Consider the following 25497-nt stretch of genomic DNA (forward strand, 5'->3'; position numbering starts at 1 on the left):
AATACAAATAAACTTTAACGGCATTCAAAACGTTGTTACTCTTTACCTTCTTAGTCTTATTTTATCCTGTCTCTAACTCTTCTACCTCCCCTCACACAAGAACCAACTGCACTGTCTCTGTTTCCAGTTGTCTGCCAACTGCTTTCCCAACTGCCTTTCCCAACCAACCAACCCCACTAACTCACACCCAAACATTGGGCTAAGCCCCTTTTATAAACAGGTACGCTCCGCTTCTGGCTTTTCTATTGGTCTACCTATTAACTCTTTCTCTCCTCCTGTACAGACATTTTCAAACGAACCGGCAAATGCCACAACATTTCATCTGGTCCCTCCTCAAACCTGGCAGCACCTTGGGCATGCCCACACACTTGGATGCCAACCACTAAATCAATAAAGCTTGGATTCCCCCTTTTCCTCCACTTAAAACACATAGAGTTTTCCTTTGGAACTGCCCTGTTACCTGTAATAGGGTACTCAGAAATAAATGAAGACTGACTCATGTACTACATTTTTATCAGGAAAATAATAATAAAAATAACAAAAAATACACATGATAAATACAAATATATATTTTTAAAACATGTTTGATACAAAACATGCTACACGGAGCTGCCAATAGATTTCTGCAGATTGGCTGAAATGAGCCAGGTGTATTCCAAATGAGGTTTTCAAACAGTAATGTCAAGTGCCTTCATTTTTGTTTTGGTCCACTAGATGTCATCCTAGATTTGCTATACAAGCACTCTCAAATTGCAGATTTAAGAACAAATATTCAAACCTCTGTCAGCGCCTGGTGTCATCATTCCAAAGTCAACAAAGTTACCCACAAGCTTTTATGGTGCCTCAGGACTATAGATCAGACTGCTTGTCTTCAGCATTTTAATCTACTTTCATGCAATGGCTCATGGCTCCAAATCCTGATTTCATTTAGGCCAAGTGTGGCAGCCACTTCCGGCAGCTGAGTTTGGATGTATTGAAAGGGCAGGCAACTGTTAGTTATTTAATTCATTATTGTATCTTTATACTCCCAGGGAGAGACACTTGTGGGATTTTCTGCCTTGGGTGTGTGCCATTTTCTGTTCTATCTCTGGCAGCCAAATGAGGCCATAGCCAGCCCTGAGGCCATAGTCTGCTTCTCAGAAATGATGTATAAAGCACATGTGAGATACTCGCTTGTAGGGTTTTCCAGAAGAACATGATTATAAAACCCCAAAGAAGATGCATGCTTTGTTGAGAGAAAGCGCAGGGCCCTTACAGAGGAGGCACTGTGTAGCTATTTGGCAGTTCTCTCTGACCTGACCAGGGTTGAAATACTAACCAGCCGCAGAGCAGAAACCTCTTTAATGATATTCTAAGGCACTTCCAGACAGTCACAATTTTGTGAGTGGGATTCAAGAGCATATCAGCAAAATCATGTTATGCAACAAAAGTAAACTTGGAACTCTTGAGCAGCAAACCTGCTTTAAAAAATTGGACTTTTTGCAGAAAGGAAATTAATAGGGGAATGGACTGAAAAGTGTGGGATTGTTTGATGCAGCATTGTATAACCTTCCTATAAACAAATCAGAATGAATGCCCAGTAAACAGGTCATCTGGGAGCAGCCCTAGGCAGCTTAAAAAAAAGAAAAGAAACAGAGATAGACAGCTTTCCCCCAGAGGGTGACATGAGAAAGGTGTTGTTGAAGACTAAAATGGGGAACCTCCCATCAGCCCCAGCCAGCCTGGCCAATGGTTTGGGATGATGGGCATTGTAGTCCATTTGAAGGCTTACAGGTTTTCCACCGTAGTCTAAGAACTTGAGAGAGGCGTAGTTGCCCATAATGTGTATACTCATTCCACTATTGCCTTCAGTAAATTGGTTTTGGAGGGTTTTTTAGTGTTTCGAAAACCTGCACAAGCTTATTTTACCATTGGCAAGTACTGCATACTGCCAGCTGGGGGAGAATGGAGGTTGCAGATCAGCATTGGGCAGGATCCTTAGTCTAAGTGGACAGGGGATAGCCCGCCTCCAAAGGATCAGGTTATCCCCTTAAAGGGATCCAGGGAGAGGTGCTTCCGTCTGGATACCCAAGACAGGGGGCTGATGGGCCATAGCACCCCCAAAATAGTCACCTTGGAGGGGTTGCCTTGATTTAATGCACATCATAGGGCAATATTTAACCTTGGTTAACCTTGCCAAATAATGAACTGGCCTGGTTGATTCAGGATACATACCCAATGCTTATGCCAAAACCTGCAGACATCTGTAATCAATAAATTTGTGGCCTATTTAAATCCCAGTTGGTTGTTTTGTGGTTATTGCAACTTTATTATGCCTCGACCCCACTGCCCATGGCTCCATTGTGTCTGGACTCGCAACAGTGGATAAAAGAATAGGTGTGTGGATCAAGGGCACTTAAGTCTTTTAAAAGCAAACAATCATATGCCAGACCCAATCCACACTATACTCCGAAGTGACTGTTAGGCAGGAGCTGTCCTGAATGCCTCCCATCTGCTGTTGTGATAGAGCAAGAAAGGGAGAGGAAGACTAGGGGAAGATGGAATTTTGTCAGCAGAAGACATGCTGTCTATAGATGGAAGTGAGAAGGTGTGTGTTTGTGTGCAGAGTGCTTCATCTTAGAATTTAAGTGAGGACAGAATCTAAAGTAGTCGTCATGATTTTATCACACAAATGCCAACTCAGGAAATCACTTGCAGATATGGAACTGAAATGTGAACTTGATATTATCAGTGATGTACAGTTTTTGCAACAGCAACAGCAATACTTTTATTCTTGCTTCATAAAAAGAACAGTAAGGCATTTAACAGTTCCCGTATCTAATTACTGCTGCAGTTATTTGATGGAAGCAAGTGTGGGAATCAGAGGAAATTCCACTCCTCTTTATTACAGTAGAAATGCAGTTAAAAGTGAAATGTGTAGATTTTATTTCTCGGTTGAAGAAAGATGGAAACAAAACCAAAAAACCATAAACACATTTCACGTAAAATGTAAAAGCCAGTTCCCAAGTTCCATTCCATTATTTTGCTGTGACCAAGAAACAGCCTGCAGAGCAAGGTTTTTAAATAACAGCGAGATTCTGTTGAATCAGAAAAATACAAATCCACAATTAGAGTGAGTGAACATTGCTTAATGATCCGGAAGGTTGTGCTTCCAACTGAATGGAGCATTTGCTCCATGGGTTAACATCTTGACTGGTGGCTTCATCATTTGCCATTTCTTCTCTTCTTTAAGCTCTTCACAGAAACACATGCCCAGTGAAGGAATCTAGTAAAGCATAAAAGATTTCAAGATGGGGTTTTTTTAGGGCAAGAAAGGAAGTTACCCCATATAAGCCAACACCACCACGAGGTAACTGAATAGTTTTCATTATCCAAGAGTGTTAGGGGCAAGTCACTCGAGATGTTTAAAAGCAACAAATAATGGCTCACAAGGGCTTGAAGGAGTGAAGGTTATTTAAGCAGCATAAAGTGGCTCAGAGGATCTGATAATTATGCTGTGGGTCCCTCTTTCCTCACTAACAGCACTAAGGATATTGTCAGCCAAATTCTAGTAATTTTCAAGGGTAAGGGTGAAAGCATATTCACTTGACTGCAAATTAAAAGGATTAGGTATCAGGTGAGGGTAATGACTGACCTCTACCTGAAATCCTGTTGTTCTGTTACCCACATGTGTACACTCAACTGCTTCGATCGACCGAACTGGCACCACTACAGGTGCCATATAATACCCATTCCACATTTGTAAGAACTTTATTGTTTAGTGTTGCAGCACCTTCCCTTTGGAACCCCCTGCCTATTGACATCAAACAGACACCTTCACTGTACTCTTTTCGGTGCCTGCTAAAAACATTCTTCTTTAGACTAGCCCACACAGATGCTTAGAAAGCTGAGGTAATTTTAATCTGTTTTAATACTTGTATGTTTTAATGTACGGTTATTAATCCCCCCCATTTTATTGTTTTATCTTTTTGTAAACCCCTTTGAGATTTTCTTTTGTTTTCACAATCAAGTGGTGTCTAAATTTCATGGAATAAATAAATAAAATAAATATTGCTAGGCGAGCAAGCAGTCTGATTTGGCACAAGACAGCTTCTTCTGTTTCTAAGAGCAAACATTTTGAATGCAGAGCAGAAAGACAGGAAACTGCTTTGTACAGAATCAGACCGCTGGTTCTTCTAACTCATTGCCATTGACTTTCACTGGCAATGATTCTCCAGGATCTTGGGGGGTGGGGTGGGTTTCTCTGCCACTGAGCTATGGTCCTTATGGCAAGAAAAGTCTTAATCTCTGTTGATTATGCACATACATAATAGGGGCAAACAAGCCTGAACAACCAAGTTATTTCAAGCCAGTGTGGTTGGAATGCTGGGAAATGACCTGGGAGACTGGGTTTCAGATCCCCACTTGGCCTTGAAGCTCACGGGGTGAGCTTGGACAAGTCCCTGCCTCTCATCCTAACCTGCTTCACAGGGTAGTTGTAGGGATTAAACGAGGGGAGGGAAAACCACAAATGCCACCTTGAGCTCCTTGGATAAAAAGGTGGAATATAAATGCAATAGATAAGAGAGAGCCTTACCTTTCGAATGAACTGGGGAAAGTCACCGCTCTTTCTGGCAGGAAGACCCAGTAATGGTCGAGTGAGGGAATCTAGAGATGAGCCATGGCCAACAACCAGGATGGTGCCTATTGGCGGAAAAGGGATCTCCTTAGAATAGTTTATTAAAGTAGTGCAGGGGTGGGGAACTTCAGTGCTGCAGGAGGACAAATGCAGCCTTCCACATTTCCTTATCCAGCCTTTTGGACTCTCCCCAAGCCACCCATCTCACTTGCACTACTTTGCACCTCCTTGAGTGCTTTTGCCAGGCTGGAATGTGCCTTTGCATTCAAGCAATGGCCCTTGCTTGCCTGGATGAAGGCTAAAGAGGGGTGTATGAGGAGTGTGTGTAGAAACTAGCCTACAGTGGAAAGGTAAAATTTACATTCATTGCTCTGCTCATTTTTGCCTCTGGCCCCTCCCATCATTGCCATGTGGCTCCTGGAAGGTTGCTGAGAAAGGAATGGGGCCTTTAGACTGAGATGATGATGATGATGATGATAATTTATTATTTATACCCTGCTCATCTGGTAGGGTTTTCCCACCCCTGAAGGAGTACTAGTGGTGCTTGAGAACCTTCAGGTCTGCATATGTTCTAGCCTGCCTATATTTTGGCTGCCATAAAGGCATTTTTTAAATAGCAAACTTGTGCTTGTGATTCTGTCCTTGAAGATTCAAAGCAATGAAATCAAGAGTTACCATAGAGTTACCTTCGGTTGCACAGGAGCCGACAATCTGTTTTATACTTGCAGAGCATCTGCTCACATAGTCCTCATAGCTTTCGGATGCCATCAGAGAAGAAAGAGGAAAATGACACCTGTTAACGAAATCCAATTGGTTAACATTTGTTGGCTCAAAGGAAAGGTTAGGCTTGGAACATCTGAATGCCATTCCAGGCTCCATCACTTAACCTGCTTGATGGTTTTAGGAAATTGTTCATTTATAGCATGAGTGGGGAACCGTATTTAGCCAGTGGGCCAGATCCTTATCTCCCCCAACCCTGTATGGGACGACTTTGACAGGTAGGCAGAACCACTCACCTGTCATCATGATGTCAGGTGAATGATACCTGCCAAAAGTCACCTGTCATTATGCTGTCAGGTGAATGATACCTGCCAAAAGTCAAAGGAGGCTGCTGTAGCTACTAAGCTGACTGGCAGTAACAGCAACCTCCTTTAAGAGGTACTTTCATCACCTTTGAAAGAGACTTGATGTAGCTGATCAGCAGTTATAAAGGGAAGCCCCTTTATAATCAAGGGGTAGAAGCTATAGAACATGTCCTTCTGTTTTGTAATGGATTTGATGGAAGATAGAACCCCAAAAGTATTGCTGTTAGTGCTTAAATTTCTATCAGTAGTGGTGAGAACAAGAGAAAACCCCAGCATCTGAAACAGCATCTTCAGGGACTAGCTTGAAATTATTGTAGCTTTATATAAAAGTTTTTATGTTACCCTTTTGAATCTGTTTTTCTCTGAGATTCCTGTGTTTTGGTCTACTGGTGGTAATAAATGGATTGAATTGATAAGGGGAACAAACAACAAAGAAAAGTATTTTTCCAGCAAGCCTTCCTCGCAACCTTATGGGATTTGATGAGCAAAGCATGCTGCCCTGAGGTCACTGAAATATAGAAGTTGTTTGGATTTGTACCCCCTGCCCCCCCAAAACCCTCTATAAGATTTATTTATTTTATTATTTTGTTTTAGTAATCAATTTTCTATCCTTCCAAGGTGCCCAGGGTTGGAAAATAACATTGTTGTAAAACTGCTTTTGATAAAAGGGGAGGGGGATGATTTTGCTAACAACTCCCTTTAAAGCTGAGGATGTTGTTCTGTGCTGAGTCATACAACAAACAGATAAGAGTTGTTTTCTCACCCCCTCCCAGAGCACACATATGGTCAGCCCAAGTCATTTTTTTTATCAGCTGAACAATTTCCACAGTTGAATCATTCACCACAGCCTTTTGCCAAAAGGACTCCAAGAGGAAGCTGCGAGGCTACAATCGATCCTGTGCTCGTTATTGTTTCCTGTTCTGTTTGAGGTTTTGCAAACTGCGCTGAACCACAGAACTCCATTGCCACAGAGGGTTAAGAAAGAGAAGACTAAGCACGGTTGATGAAAGTGCAAGAATAACTACTTCTTACAAAGTATGCAAACTTTTTGTACCTATAATATATGGTATTATTGTTCAGAAATGTGATTAAACATAGAATCCAAGCTGCTTTGCTTCTTAAGTGTCTCCACCAATGCCCATCACTGCACTAGCAGCGACTGCTCTTGATTCTTCCCAAAAGCTTGCTTGTTATGTATTTCGTTTTAAAATGTGTTACCTTTACTTTGATATATTCTGCTGCTAGCCTAGATCAAGGGTAGTTTGGGAGTCTGGATCCCCGAGCCATTTTTCCTTGCCTCTCTGAAGACCTCACCAATTTTAGCAGCAGTGAGTGGCAAAATGAAAATAAAGGAAAGTACACATAGTGCTAGGATAAGTGAGGCCCAGTGCTTGGATGGGGATGCAAATCACCCCCTCCTTGATCTTCAGTTTGATCATTCAATGAATGGAAGGGGGAATGAAGCAGCTGGGAGGCGGGGTACACAGTGTGCCTGTGTCTACGTGTCTGCCTCAGAGTACATAGATGAGAGAGTATTGGCTGCGTAAGAGATAACATGGCCCTTGGGCAAATAAAGCTTAGTCATATGACAACATTATACACTATAACGGAAGTACTATCAACCTCATTGATTTAAGAGATCTTGGTTTTCTCCTGCCCCTCTCTCCCCAAACCCTAGTTGCAATGAGACAAGACTACACTTCCCTTCTGCTGTCCAGCTCATTAAAAGAGGCATTGGTTTATTGCACTGGAAGAGCTTATTTCTACGCTCTTGTCTGCATACTGTAACAGAGCATAGAGTTGGCCTTAGGTGCCCAAGCCCAAGAAGACCCTGTCTCCTTGATTCAATGACCTCCCCTTACACCATAAGGTAAAGGTAAAGGGACCCCTGACCATTAGGTCCAGTCGTGACCGACTCTGGGGTTGCAGCGCTCATCTCGCTTTATTGGCCGAGGGAGCCGGCGTACAGCTTCCAGGTCATGTGGCCAGCATGACTAAGCCGCTTCTGGTGAACCAGAGCAGCGCACAGAAACGCCGTTTACCTTCCAACCAGAGCGGTACCTATTTATCTACTTGCACTTTGACATGCTTTCGAACTGCTAGGTTGGCAGGAGCAGGGACCGAGCAATGGGAGCTCACCCCGTTGCGGGGCTTTGAACCGCGACCTTCTGATCGGCAAGTCCTAGGCTCTGTGGTTTAACCCACAGCGCCACCCACGTCCCTGTCTCCTTGATTCAATTACCTCTCCTTACACCATACCACTTGCTTGTTCCAGCCACTGGTGTTGCCTCTTCAGCAGCAGCTTATAGATTTTCTTACAGTTAAGGGATACTCTGTAGACATTTTTCTAAATAATAAATAAGTTAAATAAAGAAGGGCATCACTTAGACACATAGGACTTAAGCACTTAAGAACAGCCCTGCTGGATCAGACCAATGATCTAATTCATCTAAAATTCTGTTTCCAGCAGTCACCATCTAGATGCATTCGGAAAGTACATAAGCAAGGCATAAAGGCAACTTTAATGTTTATCAGCCAACAACTGGCTTTCCATTGGGCAGAAGCAAGGAATGGGTTTTCTTCTCTTGCTCCAGTCCTAAGGCCAACAACACAAATGTCGGCCCTCGGTTTCTAGCACTAGTACAGCCTTGCTCTAGCAAGGAACACAAGCAAAGGAATTACTCCATGCTTGCAGAGATAAGTGAAGCATCCATTTCCAGGTCTGCCTTTCACAGGATGTTGTAGTAGCCACTAAATCACAATGACAACAGGAGCAAATAGAATTGGGCTGAATTTCTTAGAAGTTGGCTTGCAGTACTCCCATCTAATTCACAACTGTAGTATTAAATGATTAATACTACTGTACATTTGACAATGAATAGAGACCATCCTACCTGAGTGAATAAGAACACACTTGCTACATTCTGTTAATTCTGATGACCATAAAGAGAAGTGTCTGGTTCAGCACTGGGTAGTCACTCACATCATAACATTTAGGCACCATTCTGGAAACATGCTCATGGTTTGTCTCACTCCAGATGAACCGTGAGCTGTAACCAAGGTTTGTTCTTGGTTTCCCACTTGTGGTTTGGCTGGTGGAGGTTCAGGCAGAACGCTAAGCCAAACCATGGCTTGGCCATGAGCAGCTTGGCAGCAACAGGACTGGGGGAAGTAGTACAGTGAAACCTGTACATTTACCCATTTGCGCTAAGCCATGGTTTGGCTTAGTATTATATGCTAACTGGGTTTCTGTAACTGTAGCACTTACTTGTATGTGGTATCTATACTGTAATTGGCCTCTGTCAATTCTCTCTGTGTCATAAAAGAGGGAACAACTGTGCTTATCTCCCATTTAGTCCATTCAAAGAGTCCAGGTTCTATACAAATCTTGGCTTTTTGTTCCAGTTGAAGCCCTGCAAAAATCAAAGCCAATATTATAACAAAGAAAATCATATAGAACCTGTTTAAGACCAAATCTTGCATTCAATAAACATTTCAAAAAGTCTTATGAAAAGTCTTATGTGGTGTGATCTGCAATAAGTAATGTCCCAGAGGTTAATTATTTTGTCTGTCTGTTTCTCTCCCTGAGAAAAACAGTTCTGTTTTCCCTCTGCAGCAGTAAAAATGCCACAGTAAAAAATTAAGGCTGCATGCAGACCCAAAGAATCCTGAAAAATGTAATTTCCCCCAGTACATAATTCCTAGCACCCTTAACAAACAACAGTTCCCAGGATTTGTTGGGGGAAATATTTATTTTATTTATTTCATAAAATTTATATACCACTTGATTGTAGAAAACAACAACTCATAATGTGCTTTATATGTATGGTAAGGTTACCAGATTTTTTCAAAGAATCCAGGGAGAGTTCTTTTTAAAAAAGTTCTTTTTTAAAAGTTATATCTTCTCTTCTGTGGTCTCCTCTGTTGCGCAGCCTTAAATTGGGCACCGGCCTGCTCTCTTGGAGTGCTAGCCACCATGGAGTAGGCTCAGACCGGGGCTGGGCTCTTCTACCTCTCCTCAGCGACGGCAAGGTTGGGGCTCCTCTCTTTTTTCTCCTTCCTCTTTCTCCCTCTTCCTTCTCCTTCTCCTCTCCTCCTTCTCCCTGCGTTGGCTCTAGGGTTTTCCTGGCCCTGGAGCGCCACTGGGCAGTTGGCTGGGTGGCCGGGCGCTCTCGTTCCCGGTTCAATTTGGGTCATGGAGGGGGGTCAGTGGTTCCCCCAGTTGACGTTCTCTGCATCCCAGGTTCCCCCTCGGCAGCGGCAGCGGCAGTCTCAGCAGCTCGGAGCCACCCTGGTAGCGCAGTTCGGTCTGGCTGGCTTCAGGAGCTGCTCACTGCCATGGCGCCCGCCATTTTGCCTCACCAGAAGTCCCCATATGATGTGTCTTGTGCCATTGAACCAATCACACAACATTCATTCCCTACTAATAAATCTACAACACTTAAAATATAAATCCAGGGACATTAAATGAAATCCCGGGACATTCCGGGGACGGATTTTGTCCGGGGACAGATTTGTAAATCCGGGGACTGTGCCCGGGAAACATGGACGTCTGGTAACCATAATGTATGGTGTGCATGCAGCCCAAAAGAACAACGAAATCAACTGCCTGAACTGGTTTTCTCACTTTGCCTAGTGGTATAACTGGCCCTGAGAATATGCTTCTCCTTAAAAACAATTGAGATGCCAGCATACCACTTCAGCCTTGATTGGTTCCATACATCCCTTCTTTCAGAAAGGGTCACTTACCTTCTAATACATATTGAGAAGTTTGGATACAACGTAGTGCTGGGGAAGAGTAGACACAGCTAACTACCACTTCCTTCTCAAGCAGGGCTTCTCCTGGGAATGAAGAAGCACAAAAAAATCCTTCACGAAAAGAAAATATGGGTTCAAAGCATGTTCATATGGATTGTGGGTGGGGGCTTTCATTCCCATATGTATTGTTTTGTGTTCTAATATACAATTGAAATGGATGGACTCACAAAGGATACTTTCTGAATTAAGAAGCAATGAAGAAGACTAGAGTCTTTGTGGAAATTGGGTCGGAATTTATGATTCTCGTTAAACAATTCTGTAAAGGGTGCCATTGTATTGCCTGAAATATATTCACACCTATTTCTGTTTAACTCTGAGTTACTGTTTGTCTTTCTACTAGTGTTGCCCCACATTACAGCCCTTGTGAGCTGCTATGTTGTTGTTCTTCCAAAAGTAAGCTAAAAGTAAAATTAAATGGAAGTTCCATGGCCCACACAAGCGCTTCATAGAATGCTATATTATCCAGTAATTCATTGCTGCCCTTACCATTATTACATAGAATGAGGTGGTCATTCTCAGCCTTAAAAGCTGGTCAGCAGCCCCAGGCCATTCCTCCCGAGCCCCCCAGCCATTTCCCTCACTTGGAGGAGAAAGCTGTGTGTACCACGCCAGGTCCTGTGCTTGCCTAAGCTAGCTTGAAGCCCTCAGTTAAAGTGGAGAACACTTTCCCATCACCAGTGCTGAACTTAGGTGGGCATCTTGTCCTTTGCATCAATATATCTTTGGCCAGCCCTGAGCAACGCCCTTCTCCGTTCTCCGTGACCAAGATCTTCCACCTGTTCGGCAAAAGGCACCCAGATACATCTGGCAGTGTTGCCAAGAAGTAGTTGCTTGTTTAAGTTTTGACCAAAGTTTGGTTCATGCAGGCTTCTGGTTAAACAAGATGCTAATTTCTGGTGAGAAACTTTGCTGTCATTAATGAGAATGAGATCATGGATTGAGGACACCTGTGTTATCCAATATGCACTAGACTTAAATTCTGTTATGGTGGACAAGCTCATTGTGGCTGGACACCTTCATGGTGAGATGCCACGTCTACCTTACAGTTCTGGAAAGCTACTGCCAGCATGGTCTCTGATTGTCTATGGAAAATCTGAACCACCAAGCCCTTCTTTCTGTTGTCCCAACTTCTCTTTAGCTTACCTATTAGTCTAGACTGGAAAATACCACAACATGATAAAGGAGGATCATATTCAAAATTCTTGATGCTATCTTTTCGATTTGGTAGACTGGTGGGGTAATTGAGGTCAGCTCGATGATATTTTCCTGGAACAAATTCAGAATGCTTTTACAACTAATGCCAGAACATCCACAGGAAATCTAATTTTATTTCTCTTAGGTTTGCTTTTAATCCATTATGGCCTAGGTGTCCTTAGAAAGCCACCACTACTACAATCTCAATTCCCCACCCATCTAATAGAGTAATAGAATCATAGAATTGTAGAGTTGGAAATGACCTCAAGCGCCATCTAGGTTAACCCCCTGCAATGTAGAAATCTCAACTAAAGCATCCATGACAGGTGGCCACTCTACCTATGCTTAAAAACCTCCAATGAAGGAGAGTCCACAACCTTGGAATCTCTTTTCTTGTAACTTGAATCCATTGGTTCAAGTCCTACCCTCCAGAGCAGGAGAAAACAAGCTTGCTCCATCTTCCATGTGACAGCACTTTAGATATGTGAAGATGGCTCTCTGATATCGCCTCAGGCTAAAATACCCAGCTCCTTCAACTGTTCCTCATAAGGCTTGATTTCCAGACCCTATCTTAGCCTACGTTTACTGATTTTAGAGTCTGACGCATAAGCTGCACAGTCCCTGAAAATGCTGCTTTATTAATTCACGATTAACCCATTTCAACCTCAAGGCAACTTGGGAACTCACAGAGAGATCATTTCCATTCTCAACAGGGTTTCCAGGGAGCAGATGGGCTAATCATTTTTGTTTGTTCATTACTGTTAATATGATACATTGCTTTAGGTCAAATCTGCTGTATCAGATCCCCAACCTTCTACTTACCATCTGCATCAAAACACTGCTGGAGCCAAGACTTCCCAAACACTTGATCTACCCTTTCTCCGTGGCGAATAATCAAGAGGCCTCTTGGGACTGTGCTTTTCCCAGGGAGCTGGAAGAAATTGCATTACAACTCTGCTCATTAAAATGACAGAAACTTTTAGATAACCAGAAGTTTAAATGAGCAGAAGTATTATTCGCACCATGCTGCACTGGCATAGCCTCTACAAAATGACACCTCTATAAGTTTTAAGTGCATCAACCAGTGGCACTGACACACTTGTCACTAGGACAAATGGTGCAAGTTCAGATCGCGGTAAGAATGTAGGAATTTCCATGTTAAATCAAAAAGTCTGGCCTATATAGTGTAGCAGGATTAGGGAATCTCTGAGCCTCTAGTTGCTGGGGAATACAACTCTCATCATTCCTGGCCATTGGCCATGCTGGTTTGGGTTGATGGTAGTTGGAATCCAACAACATCTGGGGGGAACCACATTTTGTCCCCAGCAGAATTTAACCAGCTGCTTCTAAGAGGCTCACAAATAGGTTGAGATGCTTGCTGCCTCTGAACATGATGTTCACATTTAGCTATCATGGCTAGTGGTTGTAACATAGCTAGATATGCTGGATAGTTGAGATTCTCACAATGCCAATTCTTCTTCTCCATTCTGAATTTGGGGTTGCTTTTATGATAAATCCACCAAAAGACGACGTAGTCTAGGAGTACAAAGCAGTCTATTAAAGCAACATGCTTTCGCACGCCGACTACAATAACTGTTTGCCTTGTGGAGATCTGAATATAATGCATAAGAGAGCCCTGAGGCAGGGATAGGAAGTCTGTGACGCTCCAGATGTTGAACTACAGCTCCCATCACCCCTGACCATCAGCCATGCTGTCCGGGGTGATGGGAATTGAGGTCCAACAGCACCCATAGGGCCACAGGTTCCCTATCTCTTCCCCAAGGTTTTGAAAACTGGTTCACTTCTGAAAACAGAAATCCTTCTGCCTAGGCAGGTTTCATAATGTTATACTCCATGTGATGGTGAAACCCCCAAACTGTATAAAATTTTACTTGCGCAAACTTATTTTGTACAGCAGCTTTTCTTACACTAGCATTCATGCACACACCATAGGATGAAGACATTCAAAAACCAGTTACCTGAAGAGGAAGTGTTTTGCCTGCATTTCTTGGCAAAGGATTTGGGTTTTTCAGTTTATTGCAAGACTCATTTTTATTCTTAGAATGCAGAGTGAACATATATTCTCTGTAAAAGAAAGTTGGATGCCAATGACTGAGAGGGATAATAAAACAGTAGAGCAATCCAGGCTCATGCTTCTTTTTGAAACCAAACACAAAGTCCACGCTATGTGACATTAAGGCCACCCCCAGGCTGACCAAACCCACTGATCTCTGCAAAGAAGGTTGAGCCCACAATGGTTCTCTAAATAACAATATGGCAGATTGTAGAAACAGATAATATTTGAATATAGCCAATGTATATTTCCAGGGGTATTTGCTATATTGTGCTCACAATTTTCTTACATGGTAAAGAGGGCAGCCTCTTAAAGTGCCACTTTCCTTGTGATTTATGGAGATGTATGGTGGTTGTGTGACATCTGTTTATTTACAAATATTCAAGCTGAGTGTGGGGGTTAGAAGGACCTTGTTAGAAAGACTGTGTTAGTGTCTAGGTCTGAGAAAGATAATGCTAGCCTCTAGAGTGCTTAGTAAGAGGTTGCGAACATGCCTCCTGCACGGATCACGTTCACAACCCGACATATGACTGTATGAGCCTGCACTGACATGCTAAAGATAAGGGATGCAAAGTCTGGACCCAGTTCTATTTGTTGGCTGCTTTGCTAATAATTCTTGAACTTATGCAGCTTTTCCGGCATTTATGCAGCATGGTGGAATACTACATTATTGTCTATTATACAGTGATCAATCTGCACAGGGTTGATTTAATAACTAAAAATGAAGGGTAATACAACTCAACTCTTATACAAGTGGAGAATGATATGGAATAGTTTGCACATATGCCATAAAAAAATCTGAAGCTCAGTAATACTAACCTATGTTTGACCCAGGTATCTGACTCGTTGGCTTTTTCTGTGTAATTTTCAGGAACAAATCCCCGGCACCCAGTTCTGTGGGAGATGCCAATCACCCAGCCTTCACAAACTTCTGTTTGCTTTGCCCGGTCAACATAAACCAGATCCCCAACATTCAGCATCAGTTCATCAATGTTCTGAGGCTTATACTGGAACAGGGCCCTCAAAAGCTAAGAGAATTTGATTATTATTTTTTAAAGAGGAGAACAATAATGTGAGAGACGTTTTGTCAGATCCAGGAAAAGCAGAGACATTGCTGACATCTGCTTCAACTTTATTTGAGACATTGAATCAGTTTATATTTGTAACAGGAGAAACCTTAGGGCTCAATGAAAGAGAAGCTCACATGCTTTACTGTTCATGGTATAACTGCGATGATCTGATTATGTTAGTATGATGTGTCATGGAAAACAGCTGCTTATCACAAAAAGGTTAAAAGCCTTTTTCAGCTGAGCAACACACCAAGAAGGGTGAAACCGCTGCACTAGCTGGTGGGTCACTGTTGTCTCCCAGACCGGAGAGGGCTGAGGTAGTTGGTGCAGTGCAAATGCACTGACAGAACCAAACCAGTTCCTCTGTCAGGGCATTTGCACTGTACTGACCTCTCTGACACCTGACCCCTTTCCCTCCTGGTAAGCTACAATGATGCATTTGCTAAGAAGCTAACATAGAGGTTCTACCCCACACAGCAACCTGCCTCTGCCTTTCATATATTCTTCTCTGTATATTCACTCAATGCACACTAAAAATAGATCTTTTTTGGTATAAGGCTAAAGTGCAGCTTTAATTCAGAAAAACGGGTGGGAGTAAAAAAACAACCAGGGATGGGTGAATATGTCATTTTTTTATTTATCTCAGTTTTCCAAATATTAAGTTCAATTCCCCACATTTCAATATCAACTAGCATTTTTTAAAAAAAGTGCTCATGAAAATTCACCAGCAATTTGTGCAATATTCTCCTAGAATAAATAGATTTGCACACATTTGCTTAATAAACCAGTTTTAAAAGCAATTTTCCCTAATAGAATGTTGTTTTTTGCATGTTGCCTTCACTAATATACACATTTATACACCCACATATGCATTTTGTACACTTTACTTGGCTGGAGAACTGCACTGCAAAATTCAGAGAAGTGCAAATTTGTGTTGTGGTTCACACATTGTGTGCAAATTCCCTTAAATGTGAACTGAATTGAAATTTTCACCTACCCCTAGTGCTATATCTATCAGTGGTCTGAGAAACCCTGGCATAAACACTGTTAGGAAATTTCGGAACCTGAGGCCTCTCTTTTGTGCAAGGGATCTGGGGCTCTCCAAGAAAATTCCTGGCATGCAAAATGACTTTTCAGAGTAGAATGCCACATAGCCAGACTAAAAGAAAGGATATATTTCTGTTTCGTGAATGAAAATAAAGCGATGCATTGCCAAAAGCTTATCACGAAGGTGAGCACTCTATATCTAACCAACTAAACACCCACAGAAAGTTTTTTCCAATTTCAAAGAGTAAGGTATCTAGTATGGGTGTTAATTTATTCAGAGAGTCTTCTCACATTTCTGAGTTGAACCACACTTTTAACCCGGAGACTCTTTAAGCTTCCAAGTGGCTTCAGCTGTCCAAAAGCACACATGAAAACCAAAACTAGGGAAATGTCCAGAGCTTGAGAGGGGAGGAAATGGGTTGGAGAGGTGACAGATCGTTCATTTTGATGGACAGGTCTAGCTTTTAAACACAGTGAATTATTTCCCTCCCCCAGACATTCAAATCACAGCAATGTGGAAGAGGGAATTAAACACTGTTTGTTTTTCATGTGGATTTATGCAAGTAAATAGAGATATCTCCCTCCAAATCCTAGCGTTTGTGTCAGAAGCCCATTCCCCAACAAGTCTTATTTATTTATTTATTTATTTATTTATTTACTTAATTTATATACCGCCCTTCATCAAAGGACCACAGGGCAGCTTATAGTATAAAAACACAAAATACCTAACGTAATAATAAACAAAACATTTTCTTCCTCTTGGAATAACAGAGTCCTTCCTGAGGGATTGCACTTTACCCAGCCTAGTCTTTCCTGGGGATCCATGCCCCTTTCTCATCTCTACATCCTATTATTCCTTTAGTACCTACCCTGAAAGAGTAAAGCCTGCACTTGCAGGAAGACAACTGCAGCTATTAATCTGAAATTCAGCAAGTGCCATTTCCTCAGATGGGGCAACATTGCTAGCAAATTCCATCCACTACTAACAGAAAATAAAAAAGTTATACGCTTTTCTATTGTTAAAAAATTTAAACTTTAGAGGTGCTTTGAATCAAACCCCTGAACGTATCTGCCTACAATTAACCCACTCAAAAAGGGTTGCTGTGCCTGCAAATTTCACCCACTTATGTGATTGGGGGATGGGTAGAGCCATTTTTAGATACCCCATAATATTGAATTGGGGGTCATAGTAGGACTTTGTTTTTAACAGATCTAATTTGATTCCAAATAATGAATTGAACTGGAAAGACACAGAGAGGATCCAAAACAGATCAATCTACTTTCCAAAACTACAGATACAGATATAAGGAAAGCCTTATGGTCAATGCACATCCTCAGTATCTTGTAATGTACACACCTGGTAATGTACAAAGCGCATATCTCTGGAATACAGAACTGCTGTCCACTGGCAGCTTTGCTTAGAATTGACCGATTTCGCCAGTTGTTCCAAAGTCTTTTGATGGTGAGGGTAAAATTTGTTGGCCAATGTAAGATGGAGCTGCTTTGTTGAAGGTTTTACACAGCAATCTACAACAACAACAACAACAACAACAACAACAACTGTCAAATAGTATTGAAGGATGAAATTAGTTTTCATTCTATTATTCCCAGAATTGTATTCTATAACTTTTTTTTACTATGCTGAAAAAAGTCATTTAAAAAATGCATTATAGCTCCAATTTATGGTGCAATCCTATGGGTGTCTACCCACTGAATTCAATGGGATTTACTTCCAGGTAAGTGGGTAGAATTGCAGCCTTAGTACACACAAGCAGTTACACACCTGCAGGCTCCAGTGCACTCACAAAGCTACACACAAGAAGGGGGTTCCTGATGCTGCTTGATGTCAGAAAAAAGACGACCTGTACAATATGCAAACTCATGCAGAACTTTTCGTGAAACTGAAATGGAGAGGGCAGCTTGTCTGCTTATGTGTGCCAACATGAAACAGGGAAAATCTCAACAGTGACAACAAGTTTGTCAAAGTAGTTACCTGCTAAGACAATAGCCTCTGAAGCAAAAGCTGCAGCAAATGACTTGAGGACATTTGCAGGGCCGTCGCTAACGAAGAAGCCAATGTAGGTGCTGGAGGAGTGTAGTGATAAGGAAATGATTGCCGGGAAGTAACCAGAGAACCTGTCGCCTGCTCTTTTCAAGGCTTCGTACAAGCCATCAACTTTTTGGTCTTCACACTGAAATAAAACCCACCAGTTACAGGTTTTCAATGGACCCCCTTGCCACAGGCACCATTTACAAGTGAGATCTGCAACAAACCTCTGCAGTGAAGTGTTTCAGCCAGCCATTTCCTCTTCCAAAAGACTCCATTACGGTCACCCACCCACCTGCTTTCCCACACGCTCTCAAAATGTTCAGTTGACCTTTCAGGGTCCCTGAGTATGCTAATTCCATATTAGCCAGTTTTAGCCCCCTCCCTTTAGAGTCCCCCACCCAAAGGGTTTTTTCTTTTTCTTTTGGCACTTCTGTAAATTTTGGAGCTTCTCTAGTTTGTCTGTTACCTTCCTCTTGTAAATCGGTGGTATTTTTTTGGCTAAGCAAGCAACAACACTCATTCTTGAACACTGGAAATAGATGGAATGGCACACTTAAGATGATGAGAACAAGGCACACAACCAAGTAAAACTGGATGAATTAAAAAATGGCAAGCACTCAAACAGGTTCTGGGGCTGATCTTGGCTTAAATCAAGAGACTTCAGTCATTGTCATCACAATAAATACTTTGTTCACTCACCGTAAAGAATTCAGAAAGTGTGATGTGTGGGAAAACTTCATGGGCTTTGTTTTTCCCACATTGGTTTTTGCTTTCTTTCCAAAATTCCACCAGTGTGTCATTCAAAGCACCCGTCGGACACAAATAAAGGGCATATTCCTGAGGGATTGGGTCTTCCAGTGAGGGATCATTGCAGTGAGAATGTAACCTACAATGTAGAGATGAAGTTATAAACTTATGACGGTCTTCTGCAAGAGCTGATTCACACTTTATGTACATAGGCTGCATGGCGGTACAAAGTGATCTCACCAGAAATTGGCACACATGCTGGCACCACTTCTCTGGCAGTAATTGCAGGGGCACTGCCTTAGGGGCTTCTGCTGCCTGAGGCAGCTGCTTCACCTCTCCTTGTGTATGTGCTGGACCTGATGCAGGGCATTTTTAACATACAGGTCACACCCACACTATGGCTCCCCACCCCCAAATCCTGGGAACCATAATTTTTTTAAGATTGCTGAGAACTGTAGCTCTGTGAGCAGTAAACTACATCTCCAACTCATTGAAAGTGTCCATCAATGGTGTCTCCAAAAAATTTTACACATCACCTGGGAAGACAGGCGAAATAATGCCAGTGTACTGGAAGAAGCGAAGATCACCTGTATCGAAGCAATGATTCTTCAACATCAACTTTGTAGGACTGCTCATGTTGTGCGGATGCCTGATTATCATCTTCCAAAGCAACTACTCTATTCTGAACTTTAAAATGGTAAGCGTAATGCTGGTGGTCAACAAAAGAGGTTCAAATACTCTCTCAAGGCAAATCTTAAAAAAGGAAGTATAAACACCAACAACTGGGAAACAGTGGCCTGCGAGTGCTCCAGTTAGAGAACAGTCTTTACCAAAGGTGTCACGGGTTCTGAAGACTCTCGAACTCAGGACGAAAGGGAGAAATGCACTAAGAGGAAGGCACGCTTGACAAACCCTCACCATGATCAACTCCCACCTGGAAACTTATGTCCCCACTGTGGAAGGATGTGTGGGTCCAGAATTGGCCTCGCAGTCACTTATGGACTCACTTTTAAAACCATATTTATGGAAGACAATCTTACTCGGCTACGAGCAATCGCCAAAGTAGAAAGGAAGGATGTGATCTCAAAGTGGTGGGGAAACTCCCCACCAGTTTCTTTTTTCAGCAGAGGTGGTGAAGAATAGTTGGGCTCAGGGGGTGGTAAACATTTCATTGCAGGATGGAGTGGTGTCCGCCATCCTAAAAGAGGTTGTACTGCTGGCTGGAACTGATTGAGGTTGGTGGGGCAGAGCGCCATTTGCCCTAACAGACCAGTCACCATAGTCATTCACTGCCTGGTTGTAGAGGAATGGTGGGAGGCAGCAGCTGGGGAATCCCCAAGGGAAGAAGGCTCAGGGCCAGGGGATTAAGGTCCACAAATGACAACATTTTGGAGGTCCCAGATCTCAAGGTGGTTAGATTGGTCTCAGCTAGGGCCAGGGCCTTTTCAGTACTGGCCCCGACTTGGTGGAATGCTCTGTCACAAGAGACTAGGGCCCTGCGGGACTTGACATCTTTCCGCAGGGCCTGCAAGACAGAGCTGTTCCACCTGGCCTTTGGTTTGGACTCAGTCTGACCCTTATGTTTCCCTCCCCTTATGGTTTTGATCTATGGGCTACTTTTAAAATGAGGCTGCATTTTAAATTGCATTTTAACCTGTAATTTAAATTGGTTTTTCCCCCTATTATATTTTTACTGTAATTTTACTGGTGTTAGCCGCCCTGAGCCTGGCTCTGGCCGGGGAGGTATAAATAAAATTTACTATTATTATTATTAGCAACCTAACATGCTGCCATACTGAATTTTCTCATTCCATTGAAATATATATTTGCTGAAATATATATTTGAGTTTGCTGCGATTATGTAGCATCATTTCCTACAATGTCAGATACAGTGTTAGGAGGAAACAACCCCCCCCCCCGCAAAAGATAGAACAATACCTTCTAATTCATGTCATTGAGAAGTACAGCTTTTGCACACTCACCACTTTGCGGCATCTTCTGCTGACTTTTGCCCAGTAGCTGCCAGAGCTTTTAGCCTGAGGAAAGTACAATGAACCCACTATGTGAAAACAAAGCCACAATCACACTTGAACAGTATGCTGTACTTCTGATATTTGGCTGTGGGAAAGTTTTCTGAACATAATGACTTACTACATCGACTAAATTTAGATTCTGAAACCAAGAATATGGCTGCCTATCTTGCATTTTAACAAGTTGTTAGATTTTCCACTTTCCAAACACCAGGACTTTCACCTGAATAAAGAAATTGTAGTTGATTTGCCATAATGGGTTTTGATTCATTAACTGATCAGTTTTGCTATTCCAACCCGGCCAGACACAAAAAACTATGAGATTCAGCAAACCCCCAAACAGACATGATGAGCAAAAATGGGATAACAGCAGTAGAAAGGTGTGCTTTTGTCGGCCTCTAGATTTTGTAGGACTCTGACTCCCATCTGCCCCAGCCAGTATGGGCAATGGTCAAGCAAAATTGAGTTGCAGTCTAACAACATCTTGGGAGCCACATATTCCCCATCCCTAGTCCACAGAGAAGCTTGCAATGGATAAATACGGCTTTTGCTGAGACAGAGAAGTTGTGTGTATGTGGCCTTGGCAGCTGGACTGATAGGAGGTAGAGAACGGCCTCGTGAATTGATAATAGAGATGGATGAGAAATCCAATTTATTCCATGTTTTAATAAGAGATGATCTAATTTGCAGTTTTCAAACAATTAGAGAATCTGAAACACAGGTATTTCTCAAAATTCATAGTTCCCAGAATTTTACGATTAAGTTCTCCAGTTAAATAATATGTACTAAAATGCATACAAAATAGGGAGGAATGTGCAAAATCAAACAAACCAACCCACATACATTAGTGAAAAATAACAAAAATGCTTTCTATTTGGGAAAATGGCTTGCAAAAATGTATATATTAATCAAAACTATATACAAACATGGGTTTATTAGAAAATCACCGTAAAATGCTAAAGAATATTCATTAGGATTTTTTTGGCAAATAATAATTGCAGATTGCAGCAGAAATGTGGAGAACTGAATATAAGATTGGAAAAATGAGAAACTTAGAAAATCGAAATTGACACGTTCATTCACCCCTAGTCGATAATACTTTCATTCTCCCAAATTTGTCAGTGACTCAACTATCATTATGAAGAAAGAAGCACCCATTGTTTTGGTTAAAAGAGGCAGACATGACAGGGAAAGGGGAGCGCCTCTTCTCAGGCACAATCTCCATCTCCTGTGCTGTTGTGGTTTACTTTGGTAAGCAATGATGTTAAAAATAGTTCAAGTTTAAAAATCTATTTCCTGTTTAACTGGGGAAACTTTTAAATCTATGTGAAGATTTTTTAATCAACTAAATGTTGCAGCCTTATATGCTTAAACATTACACCCACTCTTCTGGGTCTCATTCTCTTCCCTCTCTTCATGGTTTTGTTCCTGTGAGTTTAAAAGCAGCCTGACATGAAGACATTAAACTGGTGAAGCTTTCTCCATCGCTTTACCTCCCTGAAATTAATTTCTACGTGCCAGATGACCATTACAGACACCATACCAGGATCACTGAAAAGCGGAAAGCCTGCAAAATGTTTCCATGTTGGATGTTGTGTATGGAAAACACTGCTCGTGTGGTGATCATACAGGTCCATTCATACGAGAAATAAGCACAGCTATCCAAGTACTAGAGACACAAAGTTTCAAAAGAGATCAGAAGAAAATCCTGAGTGTGTAACTTCAGAACGTGTGCAACTTCTTTTCCTGTTCCCTTTTCTCACGCCTTTCAAATCACAAGCCATTGTTTTAAACTGTAAGCCATCTTGAGTGCTTTGGCAGAACGACAGCATATAAATATAGGCAGTACAGTAGGAAAGAATAAAAGCAAGCAAATGGAACATTCAATCTGAGCTACTCTGACACACAGATCTCATTTGGGAACCAGAATTTGAAACATATTGCATGGCTGCCGTCATCATAAAAAAAAAAGTGAATTGCATGGTATACTCCCCTAAACATTTCTATCCTCTCTCAAGTGAGCAACATGGACTTACAGTGGTACTTCAGGTTACGAACTTAATTTGCTCTGGAGTTCCGTTCTTAACCTGAAACCATTCTTAACCTGAGGTACCACTTTAGCTAATGGGGCCTCCTGCTGCTGCCGCGCAGCTGGAGCACAATTTCCGTTCTCAGCCTGGGGCAAAGTTTGTAACCTGAGGTACTACTTCTGGGTTAGTGGAGTTTGTAACCCGAAGCATTTGTAACCCGAAGTGTTTGTAACCCGAGGTACCACTGTATGTGCATCACATGCCCACCATAGTCCTTAGCAAGGTGCTCTATGCTTTCTGCTGTTCCATCCATCTCAGTGTACCAGTGTCACCGCAAAAATGGTTACTGCTCCAGCTTGTGAAGAAGCTATCTGCAGCTAGGACTCCCTCAAAATGCCACCACGAGATGTGACTAAGCACCATGAGTTAGATTAGGGAGCTCATTGCAAGGCACTAGGGAAAGCCTATCTTTTTAAAACATTGTGTCAAGAGCTTAGCTGCAGGTGCCACATGAATTATAAATGTTTGAGTTATTACTATTAGCATTATTATTAAGCACACTGAGAGCTGAGATTCCCCACAGGAGTCATTTATTTCATAGTGCATTTATTATCAGTGGTAGTAGTTGTAGTATACAGCCCTATACCCACAGGTCTCAGGGCAGTTCACAACATAAAATCACAATATAAAAACAAAAACAACCCCCAACTATTCTGGGGTTTCAGGCTCCCTTACAGCTCTTGCCGTGGCAAATCTGAAACAATATGCAGCGGCAACGTACTGGTCAATACAATACATCATGACTTTATGGTAAAACTATGTCATATAATCTCCTTCAACAGGTTTGGCCGAAGAAAATCTAAGCATACCCATAAGTCTCTTGTGATACCCAACCCAAGAGCCGAGCTTGCTGCAATACAGAAGGGGATGTTCCGTGATGTTGATGGCTCCACACAGCCTTTTAGCTTACAGATTAAACTTTGCAAACAGATCAGAGAGGGCTTTATGGCAATGTAACTCCAGAGGTACTCACGCTGTGTGTACAGGGAACTCAGCGGCCAAAAGAGGCTCCAGTAAGGACTGGGTCGTCCTGTTTTTGTACTTGTTCAAGATCTTTGCGTAGAGCGGTGTCTCGGCCTCTGCCATCTCTTCTCTTTCTCTTTGGGGAATGCATGTAAGACAAACACAGAGAGAAAAAGTGGGGAGGCAGAGTCTGTGAAGATAAAAATCAAAACCTCAAAACCTCCTCCGATCTTTTTGACACAAGCTGATATCCTGTTTTTGCAGCATGTTGTGGCTCTTACAATTACTATAAGTAGGCTGGAAGGGAAAAACTGAATACAACACACAGGACAGGTCCCATGTGAGCTGCAAATGTCTATATACTGCAGTGCTATATGTAATTCTGTGACATATATAAATTAACTATATCAACATTTCTTGGGTCATAATTTATTTTTACTCCAAAGAAATACTGAGTCAACATTAATGGTATTCTAGTGCTGGATGTTTGTTTGGAGGCCTAATGAGATATTAATTGCTTGTTTTATTTTATATGGGTGGTATTCCAATATTTTTTATTTAGAATAGACCTATTGAAATTAATTACTAATGAGTTAAATTTAGTTGAATGACTACCCAGATTTGTATCCCACTTTTCTAAAGGTGGAAACAAAGCAGCCTTAGCAACAACCAAATTAAACAATAAAAACACAAAGCAATTAACCAAAGATAAGCAAAACACACTTCAAAACCACATTTTTTATTTAAAAAGTGATTCTCCAAGCCATAGAGCAAGAAAACAAATAAAGAAAAACAAATAATAAGAGGTTTATTAGGCCCAAAGCCTTCTATGCTAAGCCAGATGCATATAGGTCGTCCTTTGGGACAGGATAGGGAGGCACATTCTATAGAGCTTGTGCCACAAAAGAGAACCAAAAGATGCCTACCCAAATAATTTCATTTAGGAGGGTCAAATGGAGCACCGTCTCATATACGTAGTGGACCATGCAAGAGGTTACATATGGGGGAAATGGTTCTTAAGGCACTTAGAGCCACAAGATTTAGGGGTTGAAAGGTACAAATCAGGCCAATTTCTTGAACTGAACCAGGAAACAGATGGGCAGTCAGCGTAGACCATACAAAATCAGAATAATATGCTCTGTACTGCACACCTAGTGCCAGCTAACAACATGACGGCAGCATTTTGCACCAGTTAAAGTTTACAAAGCCTTTTCAAGAGCAGCTGTGTGTTACCATAACTCAGCTATTGAGGTTATTAAGGCAGGGGTGGCCACAACCATCTCTAATGTCTCTAGGAAAGTTTACAGTTGGAGTACCAGCCCCAGATGGTGAAAAACACTCAATTTTTTTTCCATCATCTGATTATCTAGAAGTATCATCAAAGTACTGAAGTAGCAAGGAGCATCAAGTCTTCAAGTAGCAGAAAACTGTTTTCACTTGTCATGCCATATCTCGGAAATATCTGTTGGTTCAATGCGTATGAGAGATTAAATAACTGCCACTGCTATCTTTCCAGTATTCCTGGAAGCACATCTCTTCTCTGTTACCGAAATGTTATTTTATTTAGGGATCATCTTATAAGATGCGCTTGCTCCACCACAAGCAGGATCCTTTGAATTAATGAAGACATCCTGTCCCAGCCAAATAACCAGTTTCTTCTGTTTTGCCTGAAATGAAAAGGCAAGCATACATGGTCAGAGATTATTGCCTT

The 25497-nt window shown here is 41.9% G+C and overlaps 2 protein-coding genes across 3 annotated transcripts in view; one reads left to right on the forward strand and one right to left on the reverse strand.

Moving 5' to 3' along the window:
- Positions 1-496: 496 nt before the first annotated feature.
- On the reverse strand, positions 497-24290 carry UBASH3A (ubiquitin associated and SH3 domain containing A). 2 transcript variants are annotated; one of them, XM_083500517.1, is made up of 14 exons: positions 23797-24287; positions 20686-20739; positions 18656-18842; positions 17900-18098; positions 17264-17433; positions 14609-14817; positions 13695-13800; positions 12538-12646; positions 11665-11787; positions 10453-10545; positions 8972-9116; positions 5305-5411; positions 4577-4683; positions 497-3265 (listed from the first exon to the last, which is right to left on the reverse strand). In XM_083500517.1, exons 1-14 carry the CDS (start codon positions 23907-23909, stop codon positions 3128-3130), a joined length of 1860 nt encoding a protein of 619 aa, XP_083356643.1. In that variant the 5' UTR covers positions 23910-24287; the 3' UTR covers positions 497-3127. The 2 variants fall into 2 exon arrangements, 1 of the variants encoding a protein (XP_083356643.1); XR_014525466.1 differs by having other exon boundaries at positions 3126-3265; positions 5294-5411; positions 23797-24290.
- The window catches only part of TMPRSS3 (transmembrane serine protease 3), a 39016-nt gene continuing 18937 nt past the window's right edge, over positions 5419-25497 (forward strand). Inside the window, exons 1-2 of the mRNA XM_083500522.1 lie at positions 5419-5652; positions 5696-6738. The gene's annotated coding sequence lies outside the window, so the exon portion shown is untranslated. The remainder of the gene's footprint in view (positions 5653-5695; positions 6739-25497) is intronic.

This window comes from Podarcis liolepis (genome assembly GCF_965112155.1).
Source record: "Podarcis liolepis genome assembly, chromosome: 4".
Lineage (NCBI taxonomy): Eukaryota > Metazoa > Chordata > Lepidosauria > Squamata > Lacertidae > Podarcis > Podarcis liolepis.